The sequence below is a fragment of the Lycorma delicatula genome, chromosome 5 (assembly GCF_047948215.1).
Source record: "Lycorma delicatula isolate Av1 chromosome 5, ASM4794821v1, whole genome shotgun sequence".
In the NCBI taxonomy this organism is placed as follows: Eukaryota; Metazoa; Arthropoda; class Insecta; order Hemiptera; family Fulgoridae; genus Lycorma; species Lycorma delicatula.
In genome coordinates, this window is record NC_134459.1 from 126,241,676 (window position 1) to 126,267,717 (window position 26,042).

At 30.8% G+C, this 26,042-nt stretch overlaps 1 protein-coding gene across 1 annotated transcript in view; it reads right to left on the reverse strand.

Moving 5' to 3' along the window:
- The window catches only part of LOC142325349 (small ribosomal subunit protein mS39), a 46,013-nt gene that overhangs the window by 498 nt on the left and 19,473 nt on the right, over positions 1 to 26,042 (reverse strand). The window contains exons 6-11 of the mRNA XM_075366999.1: positions 22,120 to 22,351; positions 15,427 to 15,628; positions 12,464 to 12,683; positions 9,173 to 9,281; positions 6,708 to 6,958; positions 1,052 to 1,238 (exon numbers count right to left, since the gene is read on the reverse strand). Of these exons, the coding sequence (XP_075223114.1) occupies positions 1,052 to 1,238; positions 6,708 to 6,958; positions 9,173 to 9,281; positions 12,464 to 12,683; positions 15,427 to 15,628; positions 22,120 to 22,351 (1,201 nt within the window). The remainder of the gene's footprint in view (positions 1 to 1,051; positions 1,239 to 6,707; positions 6,959 to 9,172; positions 9,282 to 12,463; positions 12,684 to 15,426; positions 15,629 to 22,119; positions 22,352 to 26,042) is intronic.

Genomic DNA, 26,042 nt, shown 5'->3' on the forward strand with positions numbered 1-26,042 from the left:
TATAATACACAAATGAATTGATTTTATACTTGTAAATATTTTTTATAAATTGTATAATATCTTATAATAATACTAAAGATCAACAAAATATGTAAATGGGGGCAGCAAAATAAACAATATATATCATTATAACAGATATCACCAAATAACTGTTAACATTTTAAATATATTTTATAGTACTGACATTAAACATTTTAACACATTAAAAATTATATAATAATAATAATGCAACTACAAGTAATATTTTTCATAAATTAGTTGAACACTGATTGTAGATTAACTGCTTACAAACTAGTTTTTAAATAACATAAATACTGACTTTCTACTAAGAAAAAGATTTGAATTTTATTAAAAAAAAAACAAAAAAACTGATGTGGGCACTACATGACTTCCTTGTTTGTAAGCTTCTTAAATTACATGTTTTAAAATGAAAAAAAATTTTTTTTATAATCGGGGTTAATAATTAATTATTAATAAATCAATATATTTAAATTAAAAAAAAAGTTAAAAAAAGGAGATGAAGTCTTGATTCTAAACAATGTGCATCCCCTTCTAAGATACAAATATTTTATTAATTAAAATTTCATTTGGCTATAACTCTGGAACAAATGAGTACCACTTATGATATATCGTTGAAAAGCGCTCAATGAGGGCTTATTACTGCAGTTAAGAAAAAGTCCAAAATCCAAATTTTTTTAGGTTTTGGGCTTTTTTGGAAACTTTTGGTTCAGTCTATTGCAATCAAAAAGGGAGGTAGGTGCACAACTGGATGTTATAACAGTCCTAAATACAAAATTTCAACATCCTATGGTAAATCGTTTTTTGAGTTATGTGAGATAGATATGTACTTATATACATATATACGTAAGTACAGACATCATGTCAAGACTAGTCAAAATGGATTCAGGGATGGTCAGAATGGATATTTACGTTGAAATCTGAAAACCAATATTTTTCACTATCACAATACTTTCTTTACTTCAGGCAAAGAAGTAAAAAAATCACACTAGTACTTCAGTAAAGTAAAAAGGAAAAGATAAAATATACTTACAATCGCTTTATCAGCATCTTTCTTTTGTATACATTTATCAACAAACATTCTAAGAGGTCTAAAATCAGGGATACCAAGCACTTTCTGCTGCTCTTTATCTAATTTTGATAAAATCAAACTAGCCTTTTCAATTCTGTCAGCTTCTAATAACACACCCATTAAATTTCCAAGCATATCACCTGTCCAACTGTAACAAGAATTAATATTAAATGCAATTAAAAAAGTATAATAAAAGAATGAATAATGAAGAAACACCAATTAAAAGAATTTAGAATAACTTCCAACTTGTAAATAAACGTATAGTTTAAAGTAGTAAAATAAAAAACCTGTCAAAATTAATAGGTCGGTTGTTTTAGCCATCGTTAATTTTTTCCATACTGAGAAAAAGGTGGCCCAAAATTATGTTTTTGAAAATAGTTTTCAACAATGTAGTTGAAAACAATCTTCTGTGAAAACTTAATAAACTGAAAAGTAAAAGTTACTGAATTTTTTCTCATGCAATAAAATATTAAAAAAATAAATGTCTCAAAATTATTAATCAACAGCGAGTACAAAAAGTACAGCACTAACTTATTTTAATGGTTAAACAGATCCATTCTTGTAACATTTAATGGTAATTTGAAATATAATGCTAATTTCTTGGTCATGATCTGCCAAGAGAAATGAAAGTTTGGAATTAAATCAATACCAAACAATTACCATTTTAGACAATAACAGCTACTAATTAAGAGTAGTTATGTTTGTGTGTGTGTAATATATATATATAAAGGGTGATGTTTTAAGTATGGAAACAACTTATTTAGAGGCAGAAAGAAATGGGTTCTACACAGTTAAAAAAATCTGCATTATGGTGGTTTTTAATTTTTGTCCACCATTGTGAATCAAACTTAATTTTTTTAAATAGCAAGGTGGGCATAAGACACATGATTTTGATTTAAAGTTTTACAAAAAAAAAACCAATGGTGAATCCTGTTTTCTGTTAATGCTTTTGTTATCAAGTTATAAGCATTTAAAAGATGCAATGACGGAAAAATCATGTTACCTATACAACTAGAAACGCTCTGCATGAACAATTTTATTGCATTTTACATTCATAATGCATACATTTACAAACTTTAAACAGTGTTTAATATTGATAATAAACAATAACTAACAATTAACAACATAATAACAAATTAAATGGCTCTATCAACCAACATTATTTTATAAATAAAAATTAACTTCCATGTTAAATATCAGCCGATATTTGTTACTTATCTTTTAAATGAAACAAATCAGCTGGAAATACTTACTTAAAAATGTATTACAAATTTAGAGTAAATCAGTTGTTAATTTACAACAGCTGATATACAATTGTTGTATTTTAACATAATGCAAACAATGCTGTTTGTATTATGTTGAAACAATGCAACTGATTAACTCCTCATTTCACCTTTTCACTTCAACATACTTGTAATTGTAAAATTCCATAATGCTAGTAAAAATTAAGTTGTAGGCCTAGTGGTTCAAATTTGTTCTTCAGTGAAAGTTTTATTGTTAGTTTCCTAATTCATTTATTTAGTTCTGTTAAATATTAAACTTCAAATGACAAAGCATTCTTTAAGTGAAACTAAAATAATAACTCTGTTGATACTTGTAACTCTGTTGTACTTTGTTGAAAACCCTCATTCATAGATTTGGAAAGCTGTTGTCCAAGACAACTTCAGTTCAAAAAATTCTTAAAATAAATAAATAAATTTCACCCTTATAAACTACACCTGGCGAAGAAATTTTAGAAGATGATTTTTGATTACTGTGTTGTATTGTGATATTATAATGCAAAAATTAGACGGAGGCAAATTTTTCTAATTAAATAATATTTACTGATGAAGTGACTTTATGTTAAATGGATATGTGAATAAGCAAAACTGTTGATATTGGAAGCTGATAGACACCCTTTTAGAAAGTGAACGTTTGGGCAGGAATCGTTGATCATTGTATTACAGGGCCTATTTTAGATGACAATCTTGCAGGAGATGCTTACTGCAACTTGTTAGCTAATAGGATTTTACCAAATATTTGGGAAAATGTTGGACAAGGATTAACAATAACATTTCAGCAAGATGGAGCACCACCTCATTATCTAAGGGCACGGCAAATTTTAAATGAACAATTTCCAGATCACTGGATAGGTCATAGTTGAGCTATAGAATGAATGCCTGCCAAGTTCCCAGACCTGTCTCTACTGGATTACTTTTTTCAGGGTATCTGAAACATAATGTTTACAAAACAAAACCTGCAGACATTGACAAATTGAAAAAAAGAATAATTTATGAATATGCACGTATACCACCACCAAACATGAAACGAGTTATAAACTGATATTACTTGAGGTTAGCATACTGCCAAACTGTAGAGGGGGAAGCATTTTGAATATTTATTTCAAATTATAAAATACATATTGTAATATTTAAAATAAATAATATCATTTGAGATAGCCATTTAATTTGTTGTTGTGTTGTTAATTATTAGTTATAGTTTATTATTATCAATATTATAGCACTGTTTAAAATTTGTTAATGTATGCATGAATGTAAAATGTAATAAAATTGTTCATGCAGTGTATTTTACCTTGTTTTATTGTTAATACAATTTTTTCTGTAATTGCAAGTTTGAATGCTTATAACTCAATTAACGAAGGCATTAACAGAATAATGGGTTCCACAATTGTTTTTCTTATAAAATTTTAAATTGATATCATGTCATACATCCACCTTGCTGTTTAAAAAAAATGAAGTTTGATTCAAGATGGCAAACAACAATTAAAAACCTACCATGATGCAAATTTTTTTTTGAACTATGTAGAACCTCTTCAAATAATTCTCAGACATGCAATATAAAGCTGTTTCCATACTTAAATATCACCCTGTATATTAGTTATGAGAGTAAGATTAACTCATTGACATACAAGATCTGGATTTGGTAATTTCCAGACTGGATATACTCATACACAATAAAAAAAGGCTCTACTTGAATATTACAAATAAAAATTTATGGGGAGACTTCTTTAAACAGCAAAATACTTGTCATTGACATCTGCAGAAAAAAGCAGAGTAATACATGGTTTATTACTATTCTTTTGACATAAGTAGTTTTCAAGCTATATAACTCATAAAATAGTTCTGCAGGATATGTTGTTAACATTTATTGAAATACATTAATTTTGTTGTGAGTAGTGGGTCAGTATAATATTAAGAGTCAGCATAATACTATGTGTTTTTTAAACATTTTAACATTGTTATAACTGTGTGTCTATAATAATACCTTTTATTTAAAATAAATGTTTGCATAACGCTAATAATATCCAATAAAACAGAATTTATTTTTTTGATATTGCCAACAAATAATTAAAATATAAATAGTATTCAGAGTAATCTACCAATTCAGTTTGGGTGAATCCAGACTATTTGCTTCCTAGTTATGAGACTGACTTGGGTTCTCCATAAAAAATTTAGGGGGATGTCATCTTTCAGGAAATTTTGACTGAAACATCGGGGAGAAATCCAGGACTGCTGAGCTCACTTTGCTCACCATTCCCATATAGCCAGAAGGCTCCACCTCCTGGACCCCCACATTGTTTTTATTATCCTCCTGATTGTAGGTTGTAGAATAATACTGTTAAATAACAATCAAGGGCTTTATTTTTTTTTTGTCTTGAATCATTTGACTGGTTTGATGCAGCTCTCGCTCTCCAAGATTTCCTATTTAGTACTCGTCATTTCATTTCGGCATACCTCCTACATCCCTAACAATTTGTTTTACATATTCCAAATGTTGCCTGCCTGCACAATTCTTTCCTTCTACCTGTCCCTCTAATATTAAAGCGACTATTCCAGGTTGCCTTAATATGTGGCCTATAAGTCTGTCTCTTTTAACTATATTGTTGTTCCAAACGCTTCTTTCTTCATCGATTTGTCACAACACCTCTTCATTTGTCACTTTATCTACCCATCTGAATTTTAACATTCTCCTACAGCACCACATTTCAAAAGCTTCTAATCTTTTTTTCTCAGGTACTCCGATTGTCCAAGTTTCACTTCCATATAAAGCTACACTCCAAACATATACTTTCAAAGAACTTTTCCTGGTGTTTAAATTAATTTTTGATGTAAAAAAATTATATTTCTGACTGAAGGCTCGTTTCGCCTGTACTATTCAGCATTTTATATTGCTCATGCTTCATCCATCTTTAGTAATTCTACTTCCCAAATAACAAAATTTTTCTTCTCTATAATCTTTTCTCTTCTTATTTTTACATTCAGTAGTACATCTTCGTTATTTATAATTAAGAGCTTTATAGAAACCTGAAAAAGAAACTAAATTACAAAAGATAGAATAGTAGTAACAATGGTAACTGAAATACACACACCTTGAAGAGGAAAACTTCACTATCTATTCCTATTGCAATGGTGACAGAAATGTAATAATGAAGTAAAAACTATTAATTTTTTTTTTTCTTTAATTCACATCACCCCCAAGGAGGCTAGAATATTTATTTTTTTCTTTAATTTACATCACTCCCAAGGAGGCTAGAACCTTGATCTATGGCTTAAAACCTTCCGTGGGATAACATAAAAGTATCCTGAAAATTTGAAGGATTGATCAGTTGGTTCTCTCTCACATGAAGCTGTTGCAAACAAACTTTTAGGAATTCTATATAAGATATATATATATAAATTTTTTTTTCAATCGTATTTTCCACTGTATAAAATAAAATAATTTAAAAAAATATAATATTATAACCATCTGATATAGTCAGAATAAAAAGGTAAGAACACTTACCTAACTATAGCGCTTTTGGAATGTCATTTTTGACATTGTGAAATTTTGACTGCTGAAGATACACTTTTGACACTCCAAAAGTGCTTAAGTTAGTTAAGTATTCTTACCTTTTTATTTGTAATGTTGTGATATAAAATGCAACCCATTATTTAACTTTCAGGCCAAAACAAATTGTCTATAAAGCACACTATTTTTAACTGGAATCAATCTGGGCACCACCTTCTTACGTTAAATTTGATCCAGTAACAATAACAATTTTATCAATTTTCTCTGTATGATGCGGGGGGAAATATTGAATAATAATTCAGAAGAGAGAGTTGTTTTTATTCTTGTGTTTTATTTCAGAATGCAATCAGTAAATGCAGTGAAAGAAATTTGACCAGATTAGACACCAATTTTGAGATCAGCAATCAAAATTAAGGTTCAATTAACAAGGAACATGATCTCTTGTCATCACAAACATGGTAAAATGTAGTTTTTTCAGTTCATTGAAAAAGTAGCTGATATCAAGGATCAACTGATTGCTGATAAGTCAATACAGTATTTTCCAGTTGAAACTGGTTTGCCAAGAAATACCACTTAATTTGTCACAACTATTACCATTTGACCATAATAAATTCAAACTATGCAACAGTACTTGGATTAGTATCTAAATATTAATACATTAAGTATTTTGCATCAGTGTATATGAGCGATTATATTTACAACACCCAACAGAAATATAAGTAAGCAATAACTTTTATAATTACTTTGGAGATTATTATAAAAGTAAAAAAGTAATAATTAAAATAGATAAATTTATTTTTGTTTAAATAAAAAAAATTTTGATTCTTACCCAACAGGAACTTTTCGTACATTAAAGACTGTTTCATCATGTTGTTCTTCAATTTTTTCAAAAATATTTTCAGCAGTGTCAGCCAATTTATTAGCTAATTCTTCATCATTAGTTGCAGGGTTACGGAACAGTACTTCAGCCATCAAAATAATCAATCTTTCTCTTGTAATATGATCGAATGATACCATATCAGACCATAATCTTGGTAAATAAGTGTTTGCTCCATTCATATCAACAGATTTTAAAATGTTCTAAAATAAAATTCAATACATTAAAGATTAAATAATAAGAAATCAGTATGATCATTATCTTGTTCCTGAAATAGGGATGGATTTCTCTTTGAACTTTTCAAAATGAAACCTGTGTAAGTTTAAACAAAGATCATAGTACATTTTTTCAGCACGTTATGTAAAAAATGGATATGTTTGTACATAAAGTTTTGACACGGAACTATAGATATAATGGTTATTCAGTAGAGGCTGTAAGAGAGGAAACCAAATTGCTATAAAGTTGGCTTTTTTGCTATAAGGGTGTTTTTTCTGTTTTGACTACAGAAGTAGGGTATGCATTTGAAAATTTGTCCAAATTAATTTTTAAGAGAGAAATTCATAATTTAGTTTTTGCAAAAGTACAGTAAAAGAAAAAAATATATAATAAAAAAAAACAGAAATTAGTGTAATTATTTAATAAATAAAAATTTCATTGTACAACTATAAACACTATATTAATAATAAATAAGGAAAGTAACTAAGTAAACCTCTTTTTTAATTTCAATACATGTTTAAAAAAATATCATGAACATATATTTTAATAACATAATTGCATTAATATTTACTAAGTTATAAATTTATTTCACATAATAGAGTTTAATCAACAATATTATATGAGTTTTATCTGATGATGCTACCTCTGGGATGGAGCATTCAACTGCAAACAACACATACTCTGCTTTTCTAAGATCAATGAAAGTGTTCAATGGCACTAGAATTACAATTAATTGTAGGTATACAATTGGTAGAATTATTTTAAGGTGGTTTCAAGTTACTGACAACTGTTTTTCAACTGATTTCATTTTGTTTACAATATATATATATATATATATTATATATATATTTTAAATTTACAGTAAACTGACTTTCAATTTTTTCATTGTTTCTGTGAAATAATTTATCACCACTTCAGTCCTAAATATGATAAATCATCACCTCTCAATATTATACTGTAAATACATTAATAACAAATAAAAATAATTACATACTTTAAAAAAATGAATAATCATACTCAAAATAGTAATAAAACAGAACTAGCAAACTGAGAGATATTTTTCACTTCTTGATTCAGGAAATATCTTCAGTTTTTATTCCCAATTATAAATTTCATCATAAATTCTAATACAATTAAATTAATAATGCAGTGATATTGTTTAAAGAAAAATATGGAAAAGTTATATTTCATCATGAAGTACATTATTCAGATGCTATTTTCTCCCTCCTTTCTTTCTACAATAAATATAATAAATTACCAATAAAAGAATCCTTTTTAATAAATTTTAAAATTCTGAAACAATATAAAAAATTATCTAAGGACGAAAAGCCTATCATTTGATGGTAAGCTTGTGTATTTTTTCTTCCAGGTGGTTATGAATTGTGCTGTTTTATTATTAAATATTACTCAAACCAATGAACCAACCATAAAGAGGTAAAGATAAAATATTCTCAGCTTTTAATGCTATTATTTTTTATAAGAAAAACACATTTTAGTTATTCTTTTCTTCTACAAAATCATATTTTAAAAATTGATAAGATACAATAATATGGGTATTTTGCATTATTAATTCTAATTTCATGACACTAATCTAATTTTTAATATATAAAATTCACAAGAAAGGAATTAACGTTCTGTCATAAAAAATTTTCATAAAAATAAAGAATAATATTAAATGAAAATAATTTCGACCTTGATTTATATGGGATTTAACAATAAATTAAACTATTATATTTACCACTTTAAGTGGATTAACAATAAATGAAAGTATTATATTTACATTTTAAAATTCAGACACTTAATGATGAACCACAAACAGCTCATGAATAGGACAATTTAGCTGGTAAAACATAAAGAAAAATTTCAAAAAATTAATGACTGTTACAGTTATTACAAACTGTTAAGTTCTGAATTTGAAACTATAAAATTGACTACCTTCAATAAAATTATTTAATTGAAACAATTAATTAAATAATAATAATTTAATATTTTTTAAAAATTGTTATTTACAAAAGAACTGATAAAGGTACATCAAAAGATGCATTTACTGGAAAAATACAGAATGGATCAATGAAATAAGAATAGCTAACTTACTGAGGTGGATTCATTGATTTGAATACTCAACAATTTACACAGTGAATAACAGAAGAATTTTAATTTTTACATGAACATACAATTAAATAAAAATGTTATTCAATTACCTCCATGACAACTGGTTCAGGTACATATAAATTTGGTACATAGACATCATAGAATTTCATGAAATCATCAATAAGATCATATTCACATTTCAAGATAAAATAGTTACGACTGAAAAAAAAATCAATAAATGTAAATCCACTGAAATAAAAACCACATATGAACATTATAATTATCATATATACCCATTTAATAGGCATATAAAATGTGGGTGCACCAATTATACAGACAATCATGCAGTGTGGTAGAATGATTATAGATGGAAGGAGATATCTTGTAACATACTATTTACTTTATCAAATTATTGCCTGGGCAGTCAAAAGTTTATTTACATAAATAAAATGTCATTCCTGATTTCAATTATCAGAGTTTATCACGTAAACTAATATGAACATAACTAAATACATTCTTATCATGGGTATTAATTTTTCTCTGATTACAAACAAACAATGATTTTGTTGATACAAAATGAGGTAAAAATTACTCTTATGGTATTTAAAAAAAAAAAGTTGTTTCCAGAAAAAAGAAGAATTTCCACATGCAACTGGCAATGCAATCTTGCCAAAAAGGTTGAATGGACAGTCGGCTGGTGCTGGACTAAATGAAATGCGTTTAAGAGAGACATCTACTAAAAAAAATTAATACATTAGTAATGGATAATTTCTGTAATCACCTTTAGAGATTTCAATGACAGCAGAAGGCAATCATGAAATAACTAGTTCTAGTTAAAGTGATAAACAACACTTTTCAGTTTAATATATCATAGGATTTTTGAACTGAAAACGTTTTTTAAAATTACCCATCTGAATTCAAAAGATAGAACAACAGAAAACATTCTAGCAAAGTGAAAATGATTCAGGAGTTAATAATCATTGTGATAGTAATACTATAAATTATGAAACTGATTTTAAATTCAGTAACTTGCAGTCCAATAAAACTGTAAAAAACATATTAAAAATTAAATAATTTAGGAAGTTTTTTATACAATTGCTGAATTAATTACATATAACTACTGTATTATTATTATTTTCAAGTTTCCCTTTATCAGATTAATATTTCAGTTGAATGTTTTTATCCAATGTACAAAGGTATATATTATGTGGCACGATACGGTAATATTGGAATGTAATAATTATACCATTAATCTGAATACTTAATGTCCCACTGCAATTAACTTGTATCCGTTGTCAAGCACAAAATGTTTAAAGTAATATGAAAGAAAAAATGTGTCCCTCCTTTCTCATACAGATCCAAAAATCCATGTGCAGATGCCATCTTTTTATTTTTTTGGTCCATCAGTCAACATTTTTTGGCCACCTTGCACACAGTTTACAATTTAATTTTTGCAGTAACCATTTGTGCACCATACTATGTGAAATGTCTGGAAATTACATTGCAAGAACATTAATTATAAATCTTCGGTTTTCCTTAAGTTTTGCAATCACAAGTTCAATAAAGACATATTTTTAAGCTATCTTTTTCATTTCTCTATTCATCATGAATATATGCATGGCTTTCATTAAAAAAACTGATATTACTGTCTTACTTTCCATCTATCATTATTGCAGGCCCACAAATTTTACACAATTCAGAATGAATTTCGAAAGCATTATAACCTTTCATGTTGTTTCATTTTGAAATTTACAAATGATAAAATTGTTTATTGTCACAGCTATCATATCATAAATCACTCCCAACAGCAAAAGAAATAATAGCATATGTGGACAAGATGTCCAACAATTAGCTAATGAAGTTTATATGATTAAGAGGCTACTCATCATTTTTTATTAGCAATCAGCCTTTATTTTCAAAACATTTTTGTATGTCAATTAACATCAACAGCAACTATCTGTTTACATTGCATATATCTACACTTACAGCGCCATCTGTTTACACCACATATAAAAGCGACAAATTCAAATCAGACCTTCGTTTAAAAACACACCTTGTATTAAGTTATTCAAACCGACATGAGTACTGTTCAAATTACCTTAAAATAAGCCAATAATATTATTTTTTGATACAAAACTACAATTTTTTTTTTTTTTTTAATTGTTCAAATTCTTCATTACTATTTCCTTAAAGCAACAAGAGATATAATAAACAGATTTCAACAACATTTGTTTTAATACATTTGTTTCATTTTTTCTGTTCTATGTAAATTTATTGAGATATGAACTATTGACATGGTTTGAAAGCGACCAATATAGACCTTTTGGATGAGAGAATTATTTCATCCATTTGTCATTATCTTTTTCCTAGACATGTTTTTATTATATAGAATAACATTCTATTAAAATATTTTTAGCTTAATCAGAAATATGAAGCCATTAGTGTATGTATCATGCTGTGTTTTTCCCTATATGTTTGTAGTATTAATTAAAATTTTTTTTATAAATCCAAATATTAAAAATAACATGAAAACTAAAAAAAATTTTTAACAAACAATATTATGAAAAATATCTTGAAAATTTATAAATTATTTGTTTTTTTGTAAAAACTGATTACAATTTTAAACTTATATTATTACTTTTCTAGACCAATCTTTGAGCAGGTACACATGAAAAAACCCCAAATTGGTTTTAAATACATTATTATAAGATATTCTGAAGAATAATGTAATTTTTTTTTATTATCTAAATGGATATATAAAAATTACTATTACCGTAAGAGCAATACTCATTGATGTCATAAAATAAAAAGTTTATTTTGATTGATATTGTTTCACACTTAGAAAAAATTCAATCAAATCAAATTATTTAGTAAAATCATATTTTTTAGTTATTTAAAAACAGTTTACAATAATGTTAATTGAAAATGTGGGCAGTTTACACTTTTATTTTATTTTATGAATAAAACATTCTTAATAAGTTATAATAAATAACCTATAACAGATTGATGCAATTTTTGTACATACAGAGGCTTTGCATTGCAAGTATCCTTTGTGTAATTTTAGTAGCCTACATCAATTACCATGTTGTTATTAACTGTGGATTCTGTTCTTGTACTGGTGAGCATGGATGTTCACTTTAATATTATTTAACTTTTGGTGAATTAATTTTATCAAATAAGATGTAATATATTAAAAATATGACTTACTAATAGCAGAACTCATGATTTTACATTTTGGTGGCAATGACCACGACTAAATTTATTTGTCTTCATTAGCCTAAATCATCCATATTCATTAGTCAGCAAGTTAAACAATAGGCAGAAATTGCCAAAAAAAGTGATAATGAATTATTTGGAAAAATAATTAAAAGAGTATATATATTAATTAAATATTTACTTACAGATAAACTGATTCTTTGTAAGAATCTCCAATAAGATTATAATTTTTGCCATTGAGTAATAAACTGTTAACTCTATTTGCAAGAACAACATCAGACAAATGGGTGTTGCATATTTCCATTGCAGTAACAAAAAAGAATGTATCTTTAGCATCCTGAATAGTAAATGTTTTGCCATCTAATGCATCCATAATATCAATCAATATTGCACTTTTTCTGGTTGCTGAAAAAATTATATTCCATGTGATTATTAATTTATATATAAAAAATATTTTCCTTCTATGTATTCCATCTAACATAGAAAAATACACTAATACCTAAAAAAAAAAAAAAATAAATAAAAAACTGTATGAAAGCAATATGTATAAAAATAAGAGAAATTTGAAATCTTATTACAATCAAAAGGCTATTTTCTCTCTTCCATCCAACTAGATTTGAACAGTTTTAGAAGAAGGAATCATTTTCTTTCCCATAGCATATAAATTTGCTAAGGATTTTCTTATATTATTACTTTTCTAGGCCAATCTTCAAGCATATACACATGAAAAAACCCCACATTGTTTTTAAATACATTATCATAAGATGTTCTGAAGAATAATCGTCCAACACGACTCTGGTTTTGATGAAATTATTATCGATGCAGTCCAGGCATCAGTACAAGACGTCTTTCTAGGCAGATCGGAGTTTCGCATTTGATGGTTTGGAGGACACTTAAACAAAACAAGTTTTATCTTAACATAAACAGTCAGTTCGACATCTACACCCAGGAGACTTTCCTTGGAGTTCTACATCTGCTGGAATACAAATCGACAACTCTACAAGTATGTTTTGACTTCTGATGAGGAAATTTCACTTGAGATGTCAACAACTTATGCAATGAGCAGGAGCAGAAGTAAATTCTCATGAAATGGTGTAAGGCAATTTTCAGCACTGATTTAATGTCAATGTAAAGTGTGGCCTTCTTCACAATCAGTTGTTTGGACTGTTCATATTACCTGGCCACTTAAATGCTAAGGTCCACTTGCACTTTCTTCAAGAATTGCCTCCTCAGCTCCTTGAAGATGTTCCTCTAGCACTGAGATGCAAAGTATACTTCCAGCATGATGCCTCCCCATTTCTCTTACTTAAATCATTTCCCAGTGAAATGGATTGGTCATGAACATCTACATTCCTGGTCACCAATATTGCCTGATCTAACACTTTTAAACTTTTGCTTCCGGGGATGTTTGAAAAATTTCTACACAAAACAAAAATACATTTTTGTGAGGAATTAATTGTCTGCATTATGGATGCTGCTGACCAACTTGGACAGCCATAAAGAACTAAAAAAAGCAGTACAAAAACATGCCAAGAAATGTGTTGAAAATTCAGGACTCATTTATGAACATCTATTATAAACTGGTATATATAATGCACTTTGGTCTAATGTACTGTCTCTGCATAAAATTCAAAATTTTTCTAACTTTTCTTTGTTTTATTCAATTTATCTTATATTGTTCAGAATTCTTATATTGAATTAATCTTAATATTAAATATTCAATATTAATTAATATTGAATTTATCTTATATTGAATTAAATTCTGTACGAGTTTTATGTGTTCATTATCCATTTAACAAAGTTATTGTATGTCAAACATAAAAAACAAAGGTTTTTATTCCAATTTATTGATTTTCACCCCATATTTCTCAAAAACGACTGCAGATACAGTTCTGGGACCTATTTTATTCGATTTTTCAGGTCAAAATCATAAGAAATCACTAATTCTGTTCCTTAATTAACATCCTAAAAATTTCACTACCACCTCATTTAATCGGGGTGGCTGAAATCTAAGTGAAATCTTTCACTAGCCATAACTTGTAAACAAAGATTTTAGGGCATGTTTATATGAACTTTTTCCATTATTTTCACGAATAGAATAGATTATGAAAAAATCCCAGGAGAACTTCATGATACACCTGTAGATCCCTACACTCATGAACTCGGCAAATACTATCTACTGCAAAAGTTGTGAAAGTAGACAAGAACAGGGCTAATAGTGTAAACCAGAACAACAGCTTTTATTTGACTTAAAAATAAAGATATAAAGTAGAAATAAAAGTTATTCTTTACTAAAAATTGCTGAAATGCACTTAAAGATAAGTAAAATTCTTCTTGATTATTTTATCTACTCCAGGCATATACAATACAATAGTAAATATTACCACAAAATGTCTGGTGAGACAATGCAGTCAGGTGGTCCAAATTAGCTTCAGTAGTACATTAGAGATAGCAGCATAAATCAGAAGTGGGAAACATATTCCTGATGCAAGATATTAACAAAACCTTTTGGAGAGAAATAATATTCCATTGCTACATTATTTCAATTTGTGCAAAGCAAGAATAGAAATTCTGAATTTAGAAAATCAGTTATTAACATTATAAGAAATCTCAAAAATGAGGAATTTCTTCAAAGCAGAAGCTCCAAAAAAGAAGAGAAATGATAACTCAGGAAAAAAACAGTGAGGGATTTAAAATAAGTACTGGCAGGAAAGAAAGGAGAGGGACACTGAGAAAAGTGTTATAACACAGTACCACAGTGGGCTGAAGCAAAAAAAAGTAGGTCAACTTTAAAACTATTAAATCATCTTGCTAATTTCAATTAATTTTCAATTTCTGCACATATTTAAAAAAAAATAAAGGATTTATTAAGTTTGTTCAAATAGGGTGAGAAATGATGAGCTGCATCCTGCATTTAAAAAGCTTTAAATTTCATAATCATTATGACAGAAATGTACATACATACAAAATCATAAGTACAGCAATGTCTTTTTACTAATTCTCTTAAAGAAAAAAGTTGCAAGAAAAAGATCACTAGTACTGAATCTGATTAAAAAAGGTTTTATCATATAATTTAAAAGAATTTTTTTCATAAAAATTCAATATAAATAACTTTTAAGATAAAATATAACATAGGATAAAAACTTACAATCACGGCAATATATTAGAAGCAGATAATAATAAGAAGCAAGTGATGGTTCAATACCAAGTTCTTTAAATTCTGTAATAACAGACAGTGCATATAACTTAGTATTTTTATTTGTTTTCATACCAACTAATACATCCAACACTGAATTTAATGTTTTTATATTTGGTGTAATATTTTTTTCATTCATTTCTCCTAATAAATCCTGAAATAATAAAAACAAAATTTTTCAAAAATAAATTATTCAAGCTATAAAACTAAATTTTTTACTACAATACTAGATACTTTTTTTTGGACATGAAAAATACAGGCTGGGGAGATCAAACAACCAGTCATGGAAATGTTTTTTTATTAACAGAAATACACAACTAACTTTAAGTCAATATTTCAAAACTGTAAGAATATTCTGAATGATAACAGTATTATACTTGGTTTTTTATGAGGATTACAGTAATCTAATTTTATCAGAGGTACAATAATTTCATAAATTTAGCTCCTTTTATAAATTTTAGTCGTTCTACGGATATCCATGACAACAGGGGTGTACAAATAAAACCTTTTTGAATCTTTCATTTCTTGGCGCATATTTGCAGAAATTCCTTTACTAAGGGTTTTTTGTGGTTATTTAATTTATGTGAATTATACAGACATGATTTTATTATTTTATGAAAATAACATCATCAGCAAGCAATTATTAAAATTCAGGTGGTAAGGGATGGAATACTACATATATTTTAAGATAACATTACATTTAATTTAATTCTTTAAACTTAATTTTTCCTGTAACAATATTTAGATAAAACACTGTAAGTTGTAACTTAAATATTATGATTCATAATATGCAATTATATACTGTTAAAACCTCTGAGTATTTTCCCTTTATATCCATCTCTGAGGCAACAATGATATACTGATATTCTCATATGCATTTATAAAGTAACAAATACAAATGTTAGTGATACTATGAACTATACTGAAGAAATTAATCTACATAAATAAATTACATTTACTCTCTCTAGAAAGGAATATTATAAAGTGTTACTGCTACATACAATACTTCTCGACATTCAAACAAAGAATTTTTCAGCATTGCAACATTGAAAAAATGTATGATATTCACATTATGCAGTTTTAACCTTAATATTAAGAGGTTACGCATTCATAATGTGTCTATAAGATCATTCATTCAGAACTGTAAATTTTACCTTTGGCTTCAAAGTATTCTCCTCATACATCTTTGTGGTTTATATGGTGTTTCATTTCTGGAAAGAGCCAGGAACTCTTTTATCAAGAATGGTAAAAGAGTCTTTAAGAATGCTCATACATATCTTCTTGCCTAGCTTTGAATCTTTTATGCTTGATTTTTTCAAATTAATCACAAAACATAGTTTCAGTAGAATGTTTGCTGATTTTCACACAAAATTTGAAGTCAACATGCTGCTTTTTGTAGTTTTAGCACAATATTACATAAACAATGATCTACAAATAAACTTTGTCATAAATTCCGAAGTTTACATATAGATCATTGTTTTCACAACAACCAACAAACAAATGTCTCTATTAGCTTGAGATTTATGTACATAGTTAAAACACAAACATGATTACTCATGTGACTTTTTTTTTTTAATATATATTCCCTACCTTCCAGGGCCAGATCCGCTTATCTAGAATAACGTGGTCTGAAAGGTGCCTGTGCCTCAAACCCCGTGGGCAGCAAAACTGAGCCTGGCTACGCCATTCCCAGCTTCACACTCCAGAGGGCCGGGTCTCAGACACTTCTCGTGCCTCGCCTCAAACTATCTGAATGACTCGTCAGGTCCAAACAAATTACATTTATCCCAACAGACTCGTCCAGATAGCCGGGTCTTGGTCTTTTCTTTCTTAAACTTCCCCAACCACCCACAAACCCACCAATCCTGGCTAAGTTGTCCCCACCTCACTGATCAAACCAATCCATCCTATGATGTTAGATCCTCTTCTTCTTCCTCCTGTACAGAGTCTTTCTTCTATCGCCTTCACCTTCATAATACCCCCAATGATATCTCAATTTTGTGTTCTATGTAACATGGTTTCAACTACGTGCTCAGGTCTAACATTCCCTACCACAATGTGCACCTCTCTTCTGTTTTCTTCTCACCTACTACAATAGAACACATCATACTCCACTGTGTCGCTATCTCCACCATAAAAACACTGCTCCATTCGCCTCAGCTTCCTTTCGCAGAGGTATTTATTAAAACAACCGTGGCCGAACAAGAATTGAATTAGCTCATTCATAAATCAACTCTTCATGCCATCTTGCCAGCCACGGCTCAAAACAGGAATTAATTTCCACGTCCAACTCCCGTTGAGCATTATTCCACCTTGTCTGCCATTTCTCCAGTAATAACTGTTTGGCTTGACTCTTATCCAATTCTTCTGCCCTACTAACCATCTCTTCTGTAGCCAAGTCGAAGGATGGTACTACTGCAATCACAAGTGCTGCCTCCATCGATAAGGTATTGCGTGGATATTATGCTGCAGGCCCAGTGACTCCTCTTGCTGGTTGTTATAGAACAGTTTTGAGGAAGGCAGTCTGTGTTATAGCTGGATTCAAACCAATAGATATCTTGGCTAATGAGCGTAAGGAATGCTACATTTCCAAGGTAAATAACCTGTTGACGTCAGAACGAAAGAAGGAGATTGAAGACTGGAGCCTTGAGTCTTGGTAGGTCAGGTGGAACGAATCCCCCACAGGTCGCTAATGTATGGTATTTCCTATAGTGTCTGATTTAGGTACAACTGGATGGGTCTCCCCCAATCGGTATATCACACAGTTTCTCTCCAGGCATGGTGCCTTTCAGGCGAGTTTGGCTAGGTTTCATTTGGTGGATTCGAGTCAATGCCCAGGTTGTGGGACTGATGATGCAGTGGACCATGTCCTCTACGTCTGTCCTTGATACGAGGTAGAACGTTCACAAGCTATTAGGGAACTTGAGAGAATACATTCCTTTCTGGATCTCCGTATTAACTGGATGATCCGCAAGGAGTGGTCTATAGTGGCTGGTTTTCTTCGCACCCTTTGTGGAGTGCAGGTCTGTAGAGGGAGTTTAATAGAGGTACTTGATCGTGGTAGGATCCTGGATAGCCCCGGCTCCTGCACGGACCGGAATGAGGTTACATTCCCCTTGTTACGTGACTTAAATTGGTCAACTTGACTGGGTGTAGATCTAAATTTCTATGTTGCGTAAAACATTATTTTGATTGGTATGAGTGTAGCACTGATTTATCTTTTAACTTTGTTTTCTGAGGCATTCACAGTCATGAACAGTGCTGTTAAATTTGGACTAGGCGTGGGGTTCATGCTTCCGTGGTTTCGGTCAATTAGTTTGAGGGAATCATGTTAGGTTGGATGTGAATATGTCCATTTGAGGCCTATGTGAAAGCAAAATTTGATTTGTGTTTGCTGATGCAAATGTCTGCCAAGGCATTTACTTTGATGGCATCTCAACCAAGGCCTGGCTGATGACTGTGAGATGTAATCAGTTAGAGGGTCTAAAGATGACCATCACTCTGCCCACCAGATACATGACTCTATCTACAACCATTGCTTTAGTATTAACTTTCTGAAAACCATACTGGAATCGGCTGAAGCCCTCACCGCTTTCAAGTTCCTCAAAAAGCCTCTACTTCAGCATTTTTTCAAACAACTTTGTAGCACTGCTAAGCAAACAAAGAGGCTGTTACCTTCCCACCATAGATCATCAACCTCTTTCCCCGGTTTCCACAGGAGCACACCAACCTCTCCTACTTCTTCTTTGGGGGAATAACACCCGTCAATAGAATACTATTAAATGCTGAAAGCAGTTGATTTGGTATCACCCTCACTCCCAGCAACATCGTCTCATCCGGTATCCTGTCCAAACCAGGACTCTTTTTACGTCCCACTTTGGACACTGCCTGCAACAACTCATTCTAAGTAAACAGTGGTATATCTAATGCCAATAACTCATCTCTCTCCATTCCAGGCATCCTTGGGAACAACTGAGCCACATACCGTTTAAATAGCTCCACAGAAAGTGCCAACAGTACACTCCCAAATTTGCCAGACACAATCCTATATGCATTGTCTTACATATCATTGTTCAGGTGCTCACACAACTCTACCCATTTCATCCTCTTAGCTTCAAAAATTACATGCTTATACTCTTTCCTGCATTTTCTCAGCTTCCAACGTGCCATCAATACCTCCTTGGCGATGCCTCTCCTATTTGTCTGTCAAAGCTATCTCCTTGCTCCTAAACACTCCTTTCACTTCTCCACCACTCGCTCCGTCCACCAATAAACTTTCTGTGGACTGGCCTCACTATTAAAATAATTTTGTCTCACATATCCTTGATAGCTCCTCCATTGCAAACCCAGGAGATATCACTTGCAGATGCCCTTGCCTTTCTTTCATCATTTTTTTCCACTTTCACAAGTCCCGCCATATTAACAATCTTCCTACTGGGTCCTGCCACTCCCAGTGGCCATGAAGCACCTATTTCATAACTAATCGCTTCATGGTCACTGAGTATCTCCTCACGTAGCACCACCCAATGACACACTCTTTCGTTCAGCGCAGAAGACACAAATGTGACGTCAATGTACAAGGTCCCTCTTTCTCTAATGAGGGTTGGAGACACACTATCGTTCAAAACATGTGAGGCCCAGCCCCGCCATTACCTCCTCGAGCAACCTGTCTCTTCCATCTGTGACATTACCCCCACTGCTGCATTAAAATCTCCTGCAATCTTGGCATTACAATCTCCTGCAATGATAAGACCCTTCGAATGGTCATACCTCAACCTCTGTAATTCATCAAAGACCATTTCAAATGCATCAAAACCACAATTGGGAGAGTATACACACTATATATATCAGAAAATCAAAAAATTTAATCCACACATATCCACAGCCGGCACCATGCCGTATAACAGGCATACCTGTACTCAGTCGAAAAAGCTCAGCTCCGTAAATTTAGATCAGTAATAATCATCACATCTGCTTCTATCTGCCTCACCAACCCAAAAGGTGTATCATGGGTGGCGTGACTTCTACTTACATTCATTTGGATAAACTTAAACATTATTTTTCCAAAGAACAACCTCTGCTGTCCGCCCTGTGGCCACCACCAAACCTCATGCACTTTGTTTTTTCTTTGCAATCAGAGGCTCAAACCTCACAATGTGTAAACAACTCCAATGGCCACCGCTTTAGCACTAAATCTGCGATATCTTCTTCTAACACCTCTTCCTCTATCTGTTCCTACAATCTCCTACTTTTTGCTTCAATCATCTGAGTGGCCATCTCAGCAACACTCCTCGCACCATCAACACACACGCTACCTGCTTTCTTGAGTGCCTCCTTCTGCTTCATGAGTTCAGTTAACCACAAAGAATATTCTTTAATTTCCAGCTTGGTGTTGGCATTAGCAGCAACCAGCTTGTCTAACTTTGACACCTGCTGTCCTCTTTCATTCAGGAGCTGTCCATTCACACAATTGTCTTGTAATTGTCCAATTGACTTTCCCTCTTTCTGACTTCTGAGTAATCGGTCCAAAGACCCAGTCCTTCAATGATTTTACAAGGACCCTTGCCGCTCCCGATTTCATAATCACAAAGGGGCCTCCTTCATCACGCTTCTTCTCACCAGCAGTTTGCTCAATCCCCTTTACCGGGAACCTCGTTAAACTCCTACAGGGGTTTAAACCCTTCCTCCTCCATTTCTGGCTTAACTGCCTATTAAACCTACCTAAAAAACAGTACTCATGCCAAAACCTGTGTAATTTAAGACCCCATACGCCCTATTTAAAGGGGGGGTCAAGGGGAAAGTAAAATGTATCCTTCCAAATCCGGGGTCAGATTGGAAGGGGGAAAAGAGGGGTCAGAAAATAGAAGGGGTCCAGATCGGTGGAGTTCCAGAATGGGAAAGGATTCTGAGGAAAGGGTACAGAAATATTAAAGAAAAAAAGTTTCCCCTAATAATTAGATGCTAGGACTTAGAAAATATTCTAGTTACTCACCAGCACACCAATGAAACAAACTCCATGTGTTTACTTTAAAAGTCTTTGACGTCACTATCCTGCTCAATCATGTTAATTAACATAGAATATTCTACAGAAGTCTATAATAAATTTAACACAGGTCCTTATGGGAATAACTCATGCCAACAAAAAACACTAATTACAGGCCAGTCCAATATCCAAAAACCTTAAAACTTTGTACATGTATCCATTATATATCCACTGACAATATTCAATTTACAAAACCAAACTATCCAAAAACCAATAAAAAAAACAACAGAAATGCGGGGCACAACAAAGACGTCTGTACACCATGAAATCCTCCACTCAACTCATGTGACTGTAACCAAATTACCACACAGGTGATACTACATAGCCATTCCAGAAATTAATTTCAACTCGTACAAGTATTTTGGTACATTATCTTTACAAATTTCCCCTCCAAAAAATATTTAACAAATATTCATCTTCTAAACAATAAAAAAAAAATTTTTAATTAAACGTGAACAAGATAAATACTTTAATCATGAATAAAAAATGTTAAGTAATGAAATATTAAAAACAAAATTATTCATAAATTTTTAAACTAAAACCAATAAAAAATTCAGCTTTTAAAATATCATCAAGATAAAAAATGAAAATCAAAAACAAACCTTAATTAAAGCCCATCTCCCATCATGTTGTTCTCTAACAAAACCAACACTTTTAATTAACACATTATAAGCATCTAAACATAAAGTAATTCCTTTAGATTTAGCTTCATCATAATATTTCCACATACTGTCTAACTGACCATATAGACCCATGCCTACAATTAACGCTGAAAATGATTTTGAATCAGGTGGATCTATACTGAGGAATATAGTCTCTGCAATACCATTGTCCCTATATTAAACAAACAGAAAAATTATACAAATAAATACACTCTAATTAAAAACATATAATAGATGTAATTATAAAACTTGCATTTTACACAATAAAAGTAAAATAAATGATACAATAAGCAGTATCATTATTCAAAATTTAATAAATTACAATATGCAAGTATGTCCAAAAAAAAGATTATGTTTGAAGAGTTATAAGTTAAAAATTTATCTAAATAATTTTCTAACTATGTAAGCTCTAAGTAAGTTAAGCATATGTTATGAACCATCTTACCTTAAAAATAGTAAACATCCTATTTTATGCCATTTAAAGCTAATTCTTTACTTTACTATTCTTGTTACATGCAATTTATTTTAAGAACACCCACAGGAATTTGGGAAAATATTATGCATGTTCAATTCTATCATTTAAGGTTTTAACAAATGTTTTTGTTGGTTTAATGTGGCAGCCATTTTATAAATAAAAAAATAAAAAAAAAAAAATGTTGGTTCTCAGTAAAGGTAAGATTTTTTCTCTTACACTTGAAATGTATTTTAAAAGCATTATTACAATACATTCACAAAATCATAATTTCAATTTAAAATAGGACAGAAAAAAGAGAGATAGTCAAATTTTTATTCCAGAGTATTTTTATCACAGCACTCAAGAGCAAAACAATTGTACACATAAATAAAGAGCAATTCAAGAGGTAACGGAAATTATTTGGAAACTGATTCTAGAGCTTGAAATAAGGGAAAAATTTCACATAAACATATGTCCGAAAATGCTTATGGCTAGCAAAAATTTAGCATTTTTTTTTCACGCCTTTTATATTAATTGATTTAGCATCATTCTACATCGAGCCGTCCAATAAAGATTACTTGTCATAGTGTATGATGTTTTCTGTCCTTGCGGCAGTTGTCGGACTTCAGTCAGTGCTTCAAATATATTGAGATGAACACCATTCATAAGATCTCCCAAGTTTCATAACCCACATACAGGACTGTCTGCCACTCCAATTCTCAAGTAGTCATATCCAGAAATGATCCTGAAACAGACTACTGGTTACACTTCACGAAAGGTTGTGGGGAATTCTTGCACTAGACAGCAACAATGAAGACTGCAGCTTGTCATTAGTGCTGGTCGTGTGTCTTTTGCTTGTCTCTACTTTCAGCTTCTTTAATAATCTTTTTACCATACTAAATTTGAGAGGGGCCTGTCGTTGCAGTTTCTTGGAACCTTCTTTCACCAGACACCACAATGACTGGGAATCCATTGCAACATCATGTTCTAACCGGCCTGTAGCAGTTCCACCATCATTTCTCTTCCTCGCTGGACATCAACAGACATACTTATCTCTAAGGAAGTAACTGCCACTTTCGAATCAAAAATAACTGCTCTATCTTAAGTGGCAAACCTTAGCTGTTTTAAGGCCAGTATGATAGCTCGAATTTCACTGTCTAGTTTGATGCCATCGTTCCCACCAGTTCAGATACCTGAAATTTTGTAGAGAAAATTCCAGTACTACCATTACCACATGCGTCACTAGTAGATCCATCGGTGTAAATATGGAGCCAGTCTACACAAGGTACCTCTCATTAACTGTTTCTAGAGCAATAGCTTTTAATTCTTTTGGCAGCATCTTACTCTTGCTCATGCACTGGAGCTGGTCCAACCTTTAGGTAAGGTAATATTGTGTAATAGCCGTGCTGGAAAAACTTCCCTGTCTTCTATATCTAATTTGTATGCCCTAGTTAACTCTTTTAACTATTACCAACAGGGACATTTGGGTCTTGGTGAGGCAGCTTATAATTCTCCCAATATTCTATGCCAAGGCGCCTTAATCATTTATTGAACTTCATGGCTGCAATGTCTCTACTAATTTCCAGTAAAAAAAAAATTACTGGGGGAAGGAATCAGTTGCCTCCTCATGGTGCCCCCTGGATAATGCTAAACAAATGATAATGGTCACCTTAACAGCTTAAAAAACTTAGTACGAATTTCAGTTCCACTAGTGGAATAAGGTCATACTGAAATTTTAAGGTATTTTAGAAGGGGAAAACTTAATGGCTTTTTAATATGTTTTGACCTGAAAATTTTATATCTCCTGTAGTATTCATGATATCCAATGTAAAACAAAAATTTGGTGACAAAAAACCTTTTTTTAGGTTTGATGTACAATAACTTTATTAAATGACTAATAAATGTATAAATTTTATTACCAAAACTTGTAGAATATAAAATTTTGAGAAAATTGATGTAATAAGTCCATGAAAAATGAAAACATAAAAAAACAACTTTTATTATTAAAAAACAAAATGGAACAATACTTAAAGAGAAAAATGTTATGATTTTGTAAAAATTAAAAATAGCTATTTTTAGTACAATAAATTTAAACCTCCCAAAGTTTAAAATAGTTTTTAAAAAATATTCACAGTGGTTTTTTATTATACTGTATTAATTTAAAATAAATGTTCGAAAATTCCACCACTGACACTGACAAACTTTTTAACTAGATTCCTTACATTTTCTGTTGGCAACCTGATATCCTCATGTTTCTTGATGAGGTCAGCAGTGTTGAGAATGTGAACGATCGTCAGTTACTTCATCATGTGTGTCTAGTTTTTGCTAGTACATCTTGCATTTCATACATTCCCATAAACAGTAATCTAAGGGAATATGGTCTGATAATCTAGCAGCCAATTTACCAGCCCTCTATGTCCAATCCATTTATCAGTAAATATTTTTATCTAAGAATTACCTTACTTCATTCACAAAATGTACTCGTGCTCCATCAAGTTGATAGTACATTTTGTTCATTTCACTGATGAGAAATTTTCAATTATTATACAAACTTATAGTCTAAAAATTTCAAATAATTTCTCCTCATGACATATTGTTCAAATATAAAAGGGCTTATTAATTAGTTGTTGATTACGCCGCACCAAATATTCACTGAAAATTTGATTCAACTGTACCATGTGAGTTTTCTTCAGTTTACTGACAAGAATTCCAGTGTTTATGCCATTACAGGTATAAGTAGCTTTATCCAAAAAACACAATTAAGTGGTAATTATTGTTAACCACTTACAAAACTGCACTGTTTGGTATAGTCACTAAGCTGGAAGTGTTGAACTTTCTGAACATAATATGGATGCAATCTGTGAGTGTAATATCCTCCATACTGTACTGTGTGTAATGTTGAGTCATGTAGAAATTCTTTGCGTGCTCATTGTAGGACTAAGTTGTACCACAAGAATAATATTTTCTCTTTCAACACCATGAACCAGCTGACATTCAGATAGAAATGAGCATAAATTTATTTTACACAATATTTTTTTAAATTTATTGTACTAAAAACAGCTGTTCATAATTTTACCAATTCATAACCTCTTTCTGTTAAATTTAGTTCTGTTTTAATTTTAATGAGTTAATTTTTTTTTGTTTTTCATAGACTTTATTACTTTAAATTCTCTACACGTTTTGATAATAAAATTAACACATTTATTTGGTCATTAACACAGTTATTGTACTTCAAATTTAAAAAAAAATGTGTTATTAGTTGCTGAATTTTTCTGTTTTACAATGAATATCATGAAAACTACAGGAGATACAGTTCTATGACCTGTTTTATTTGATTTTTCAAATCAAGATCAAAAGAAACAATTAAGTTTGCCTCTTATAATGCCTTAAAAATTTTAGTATGACCTCT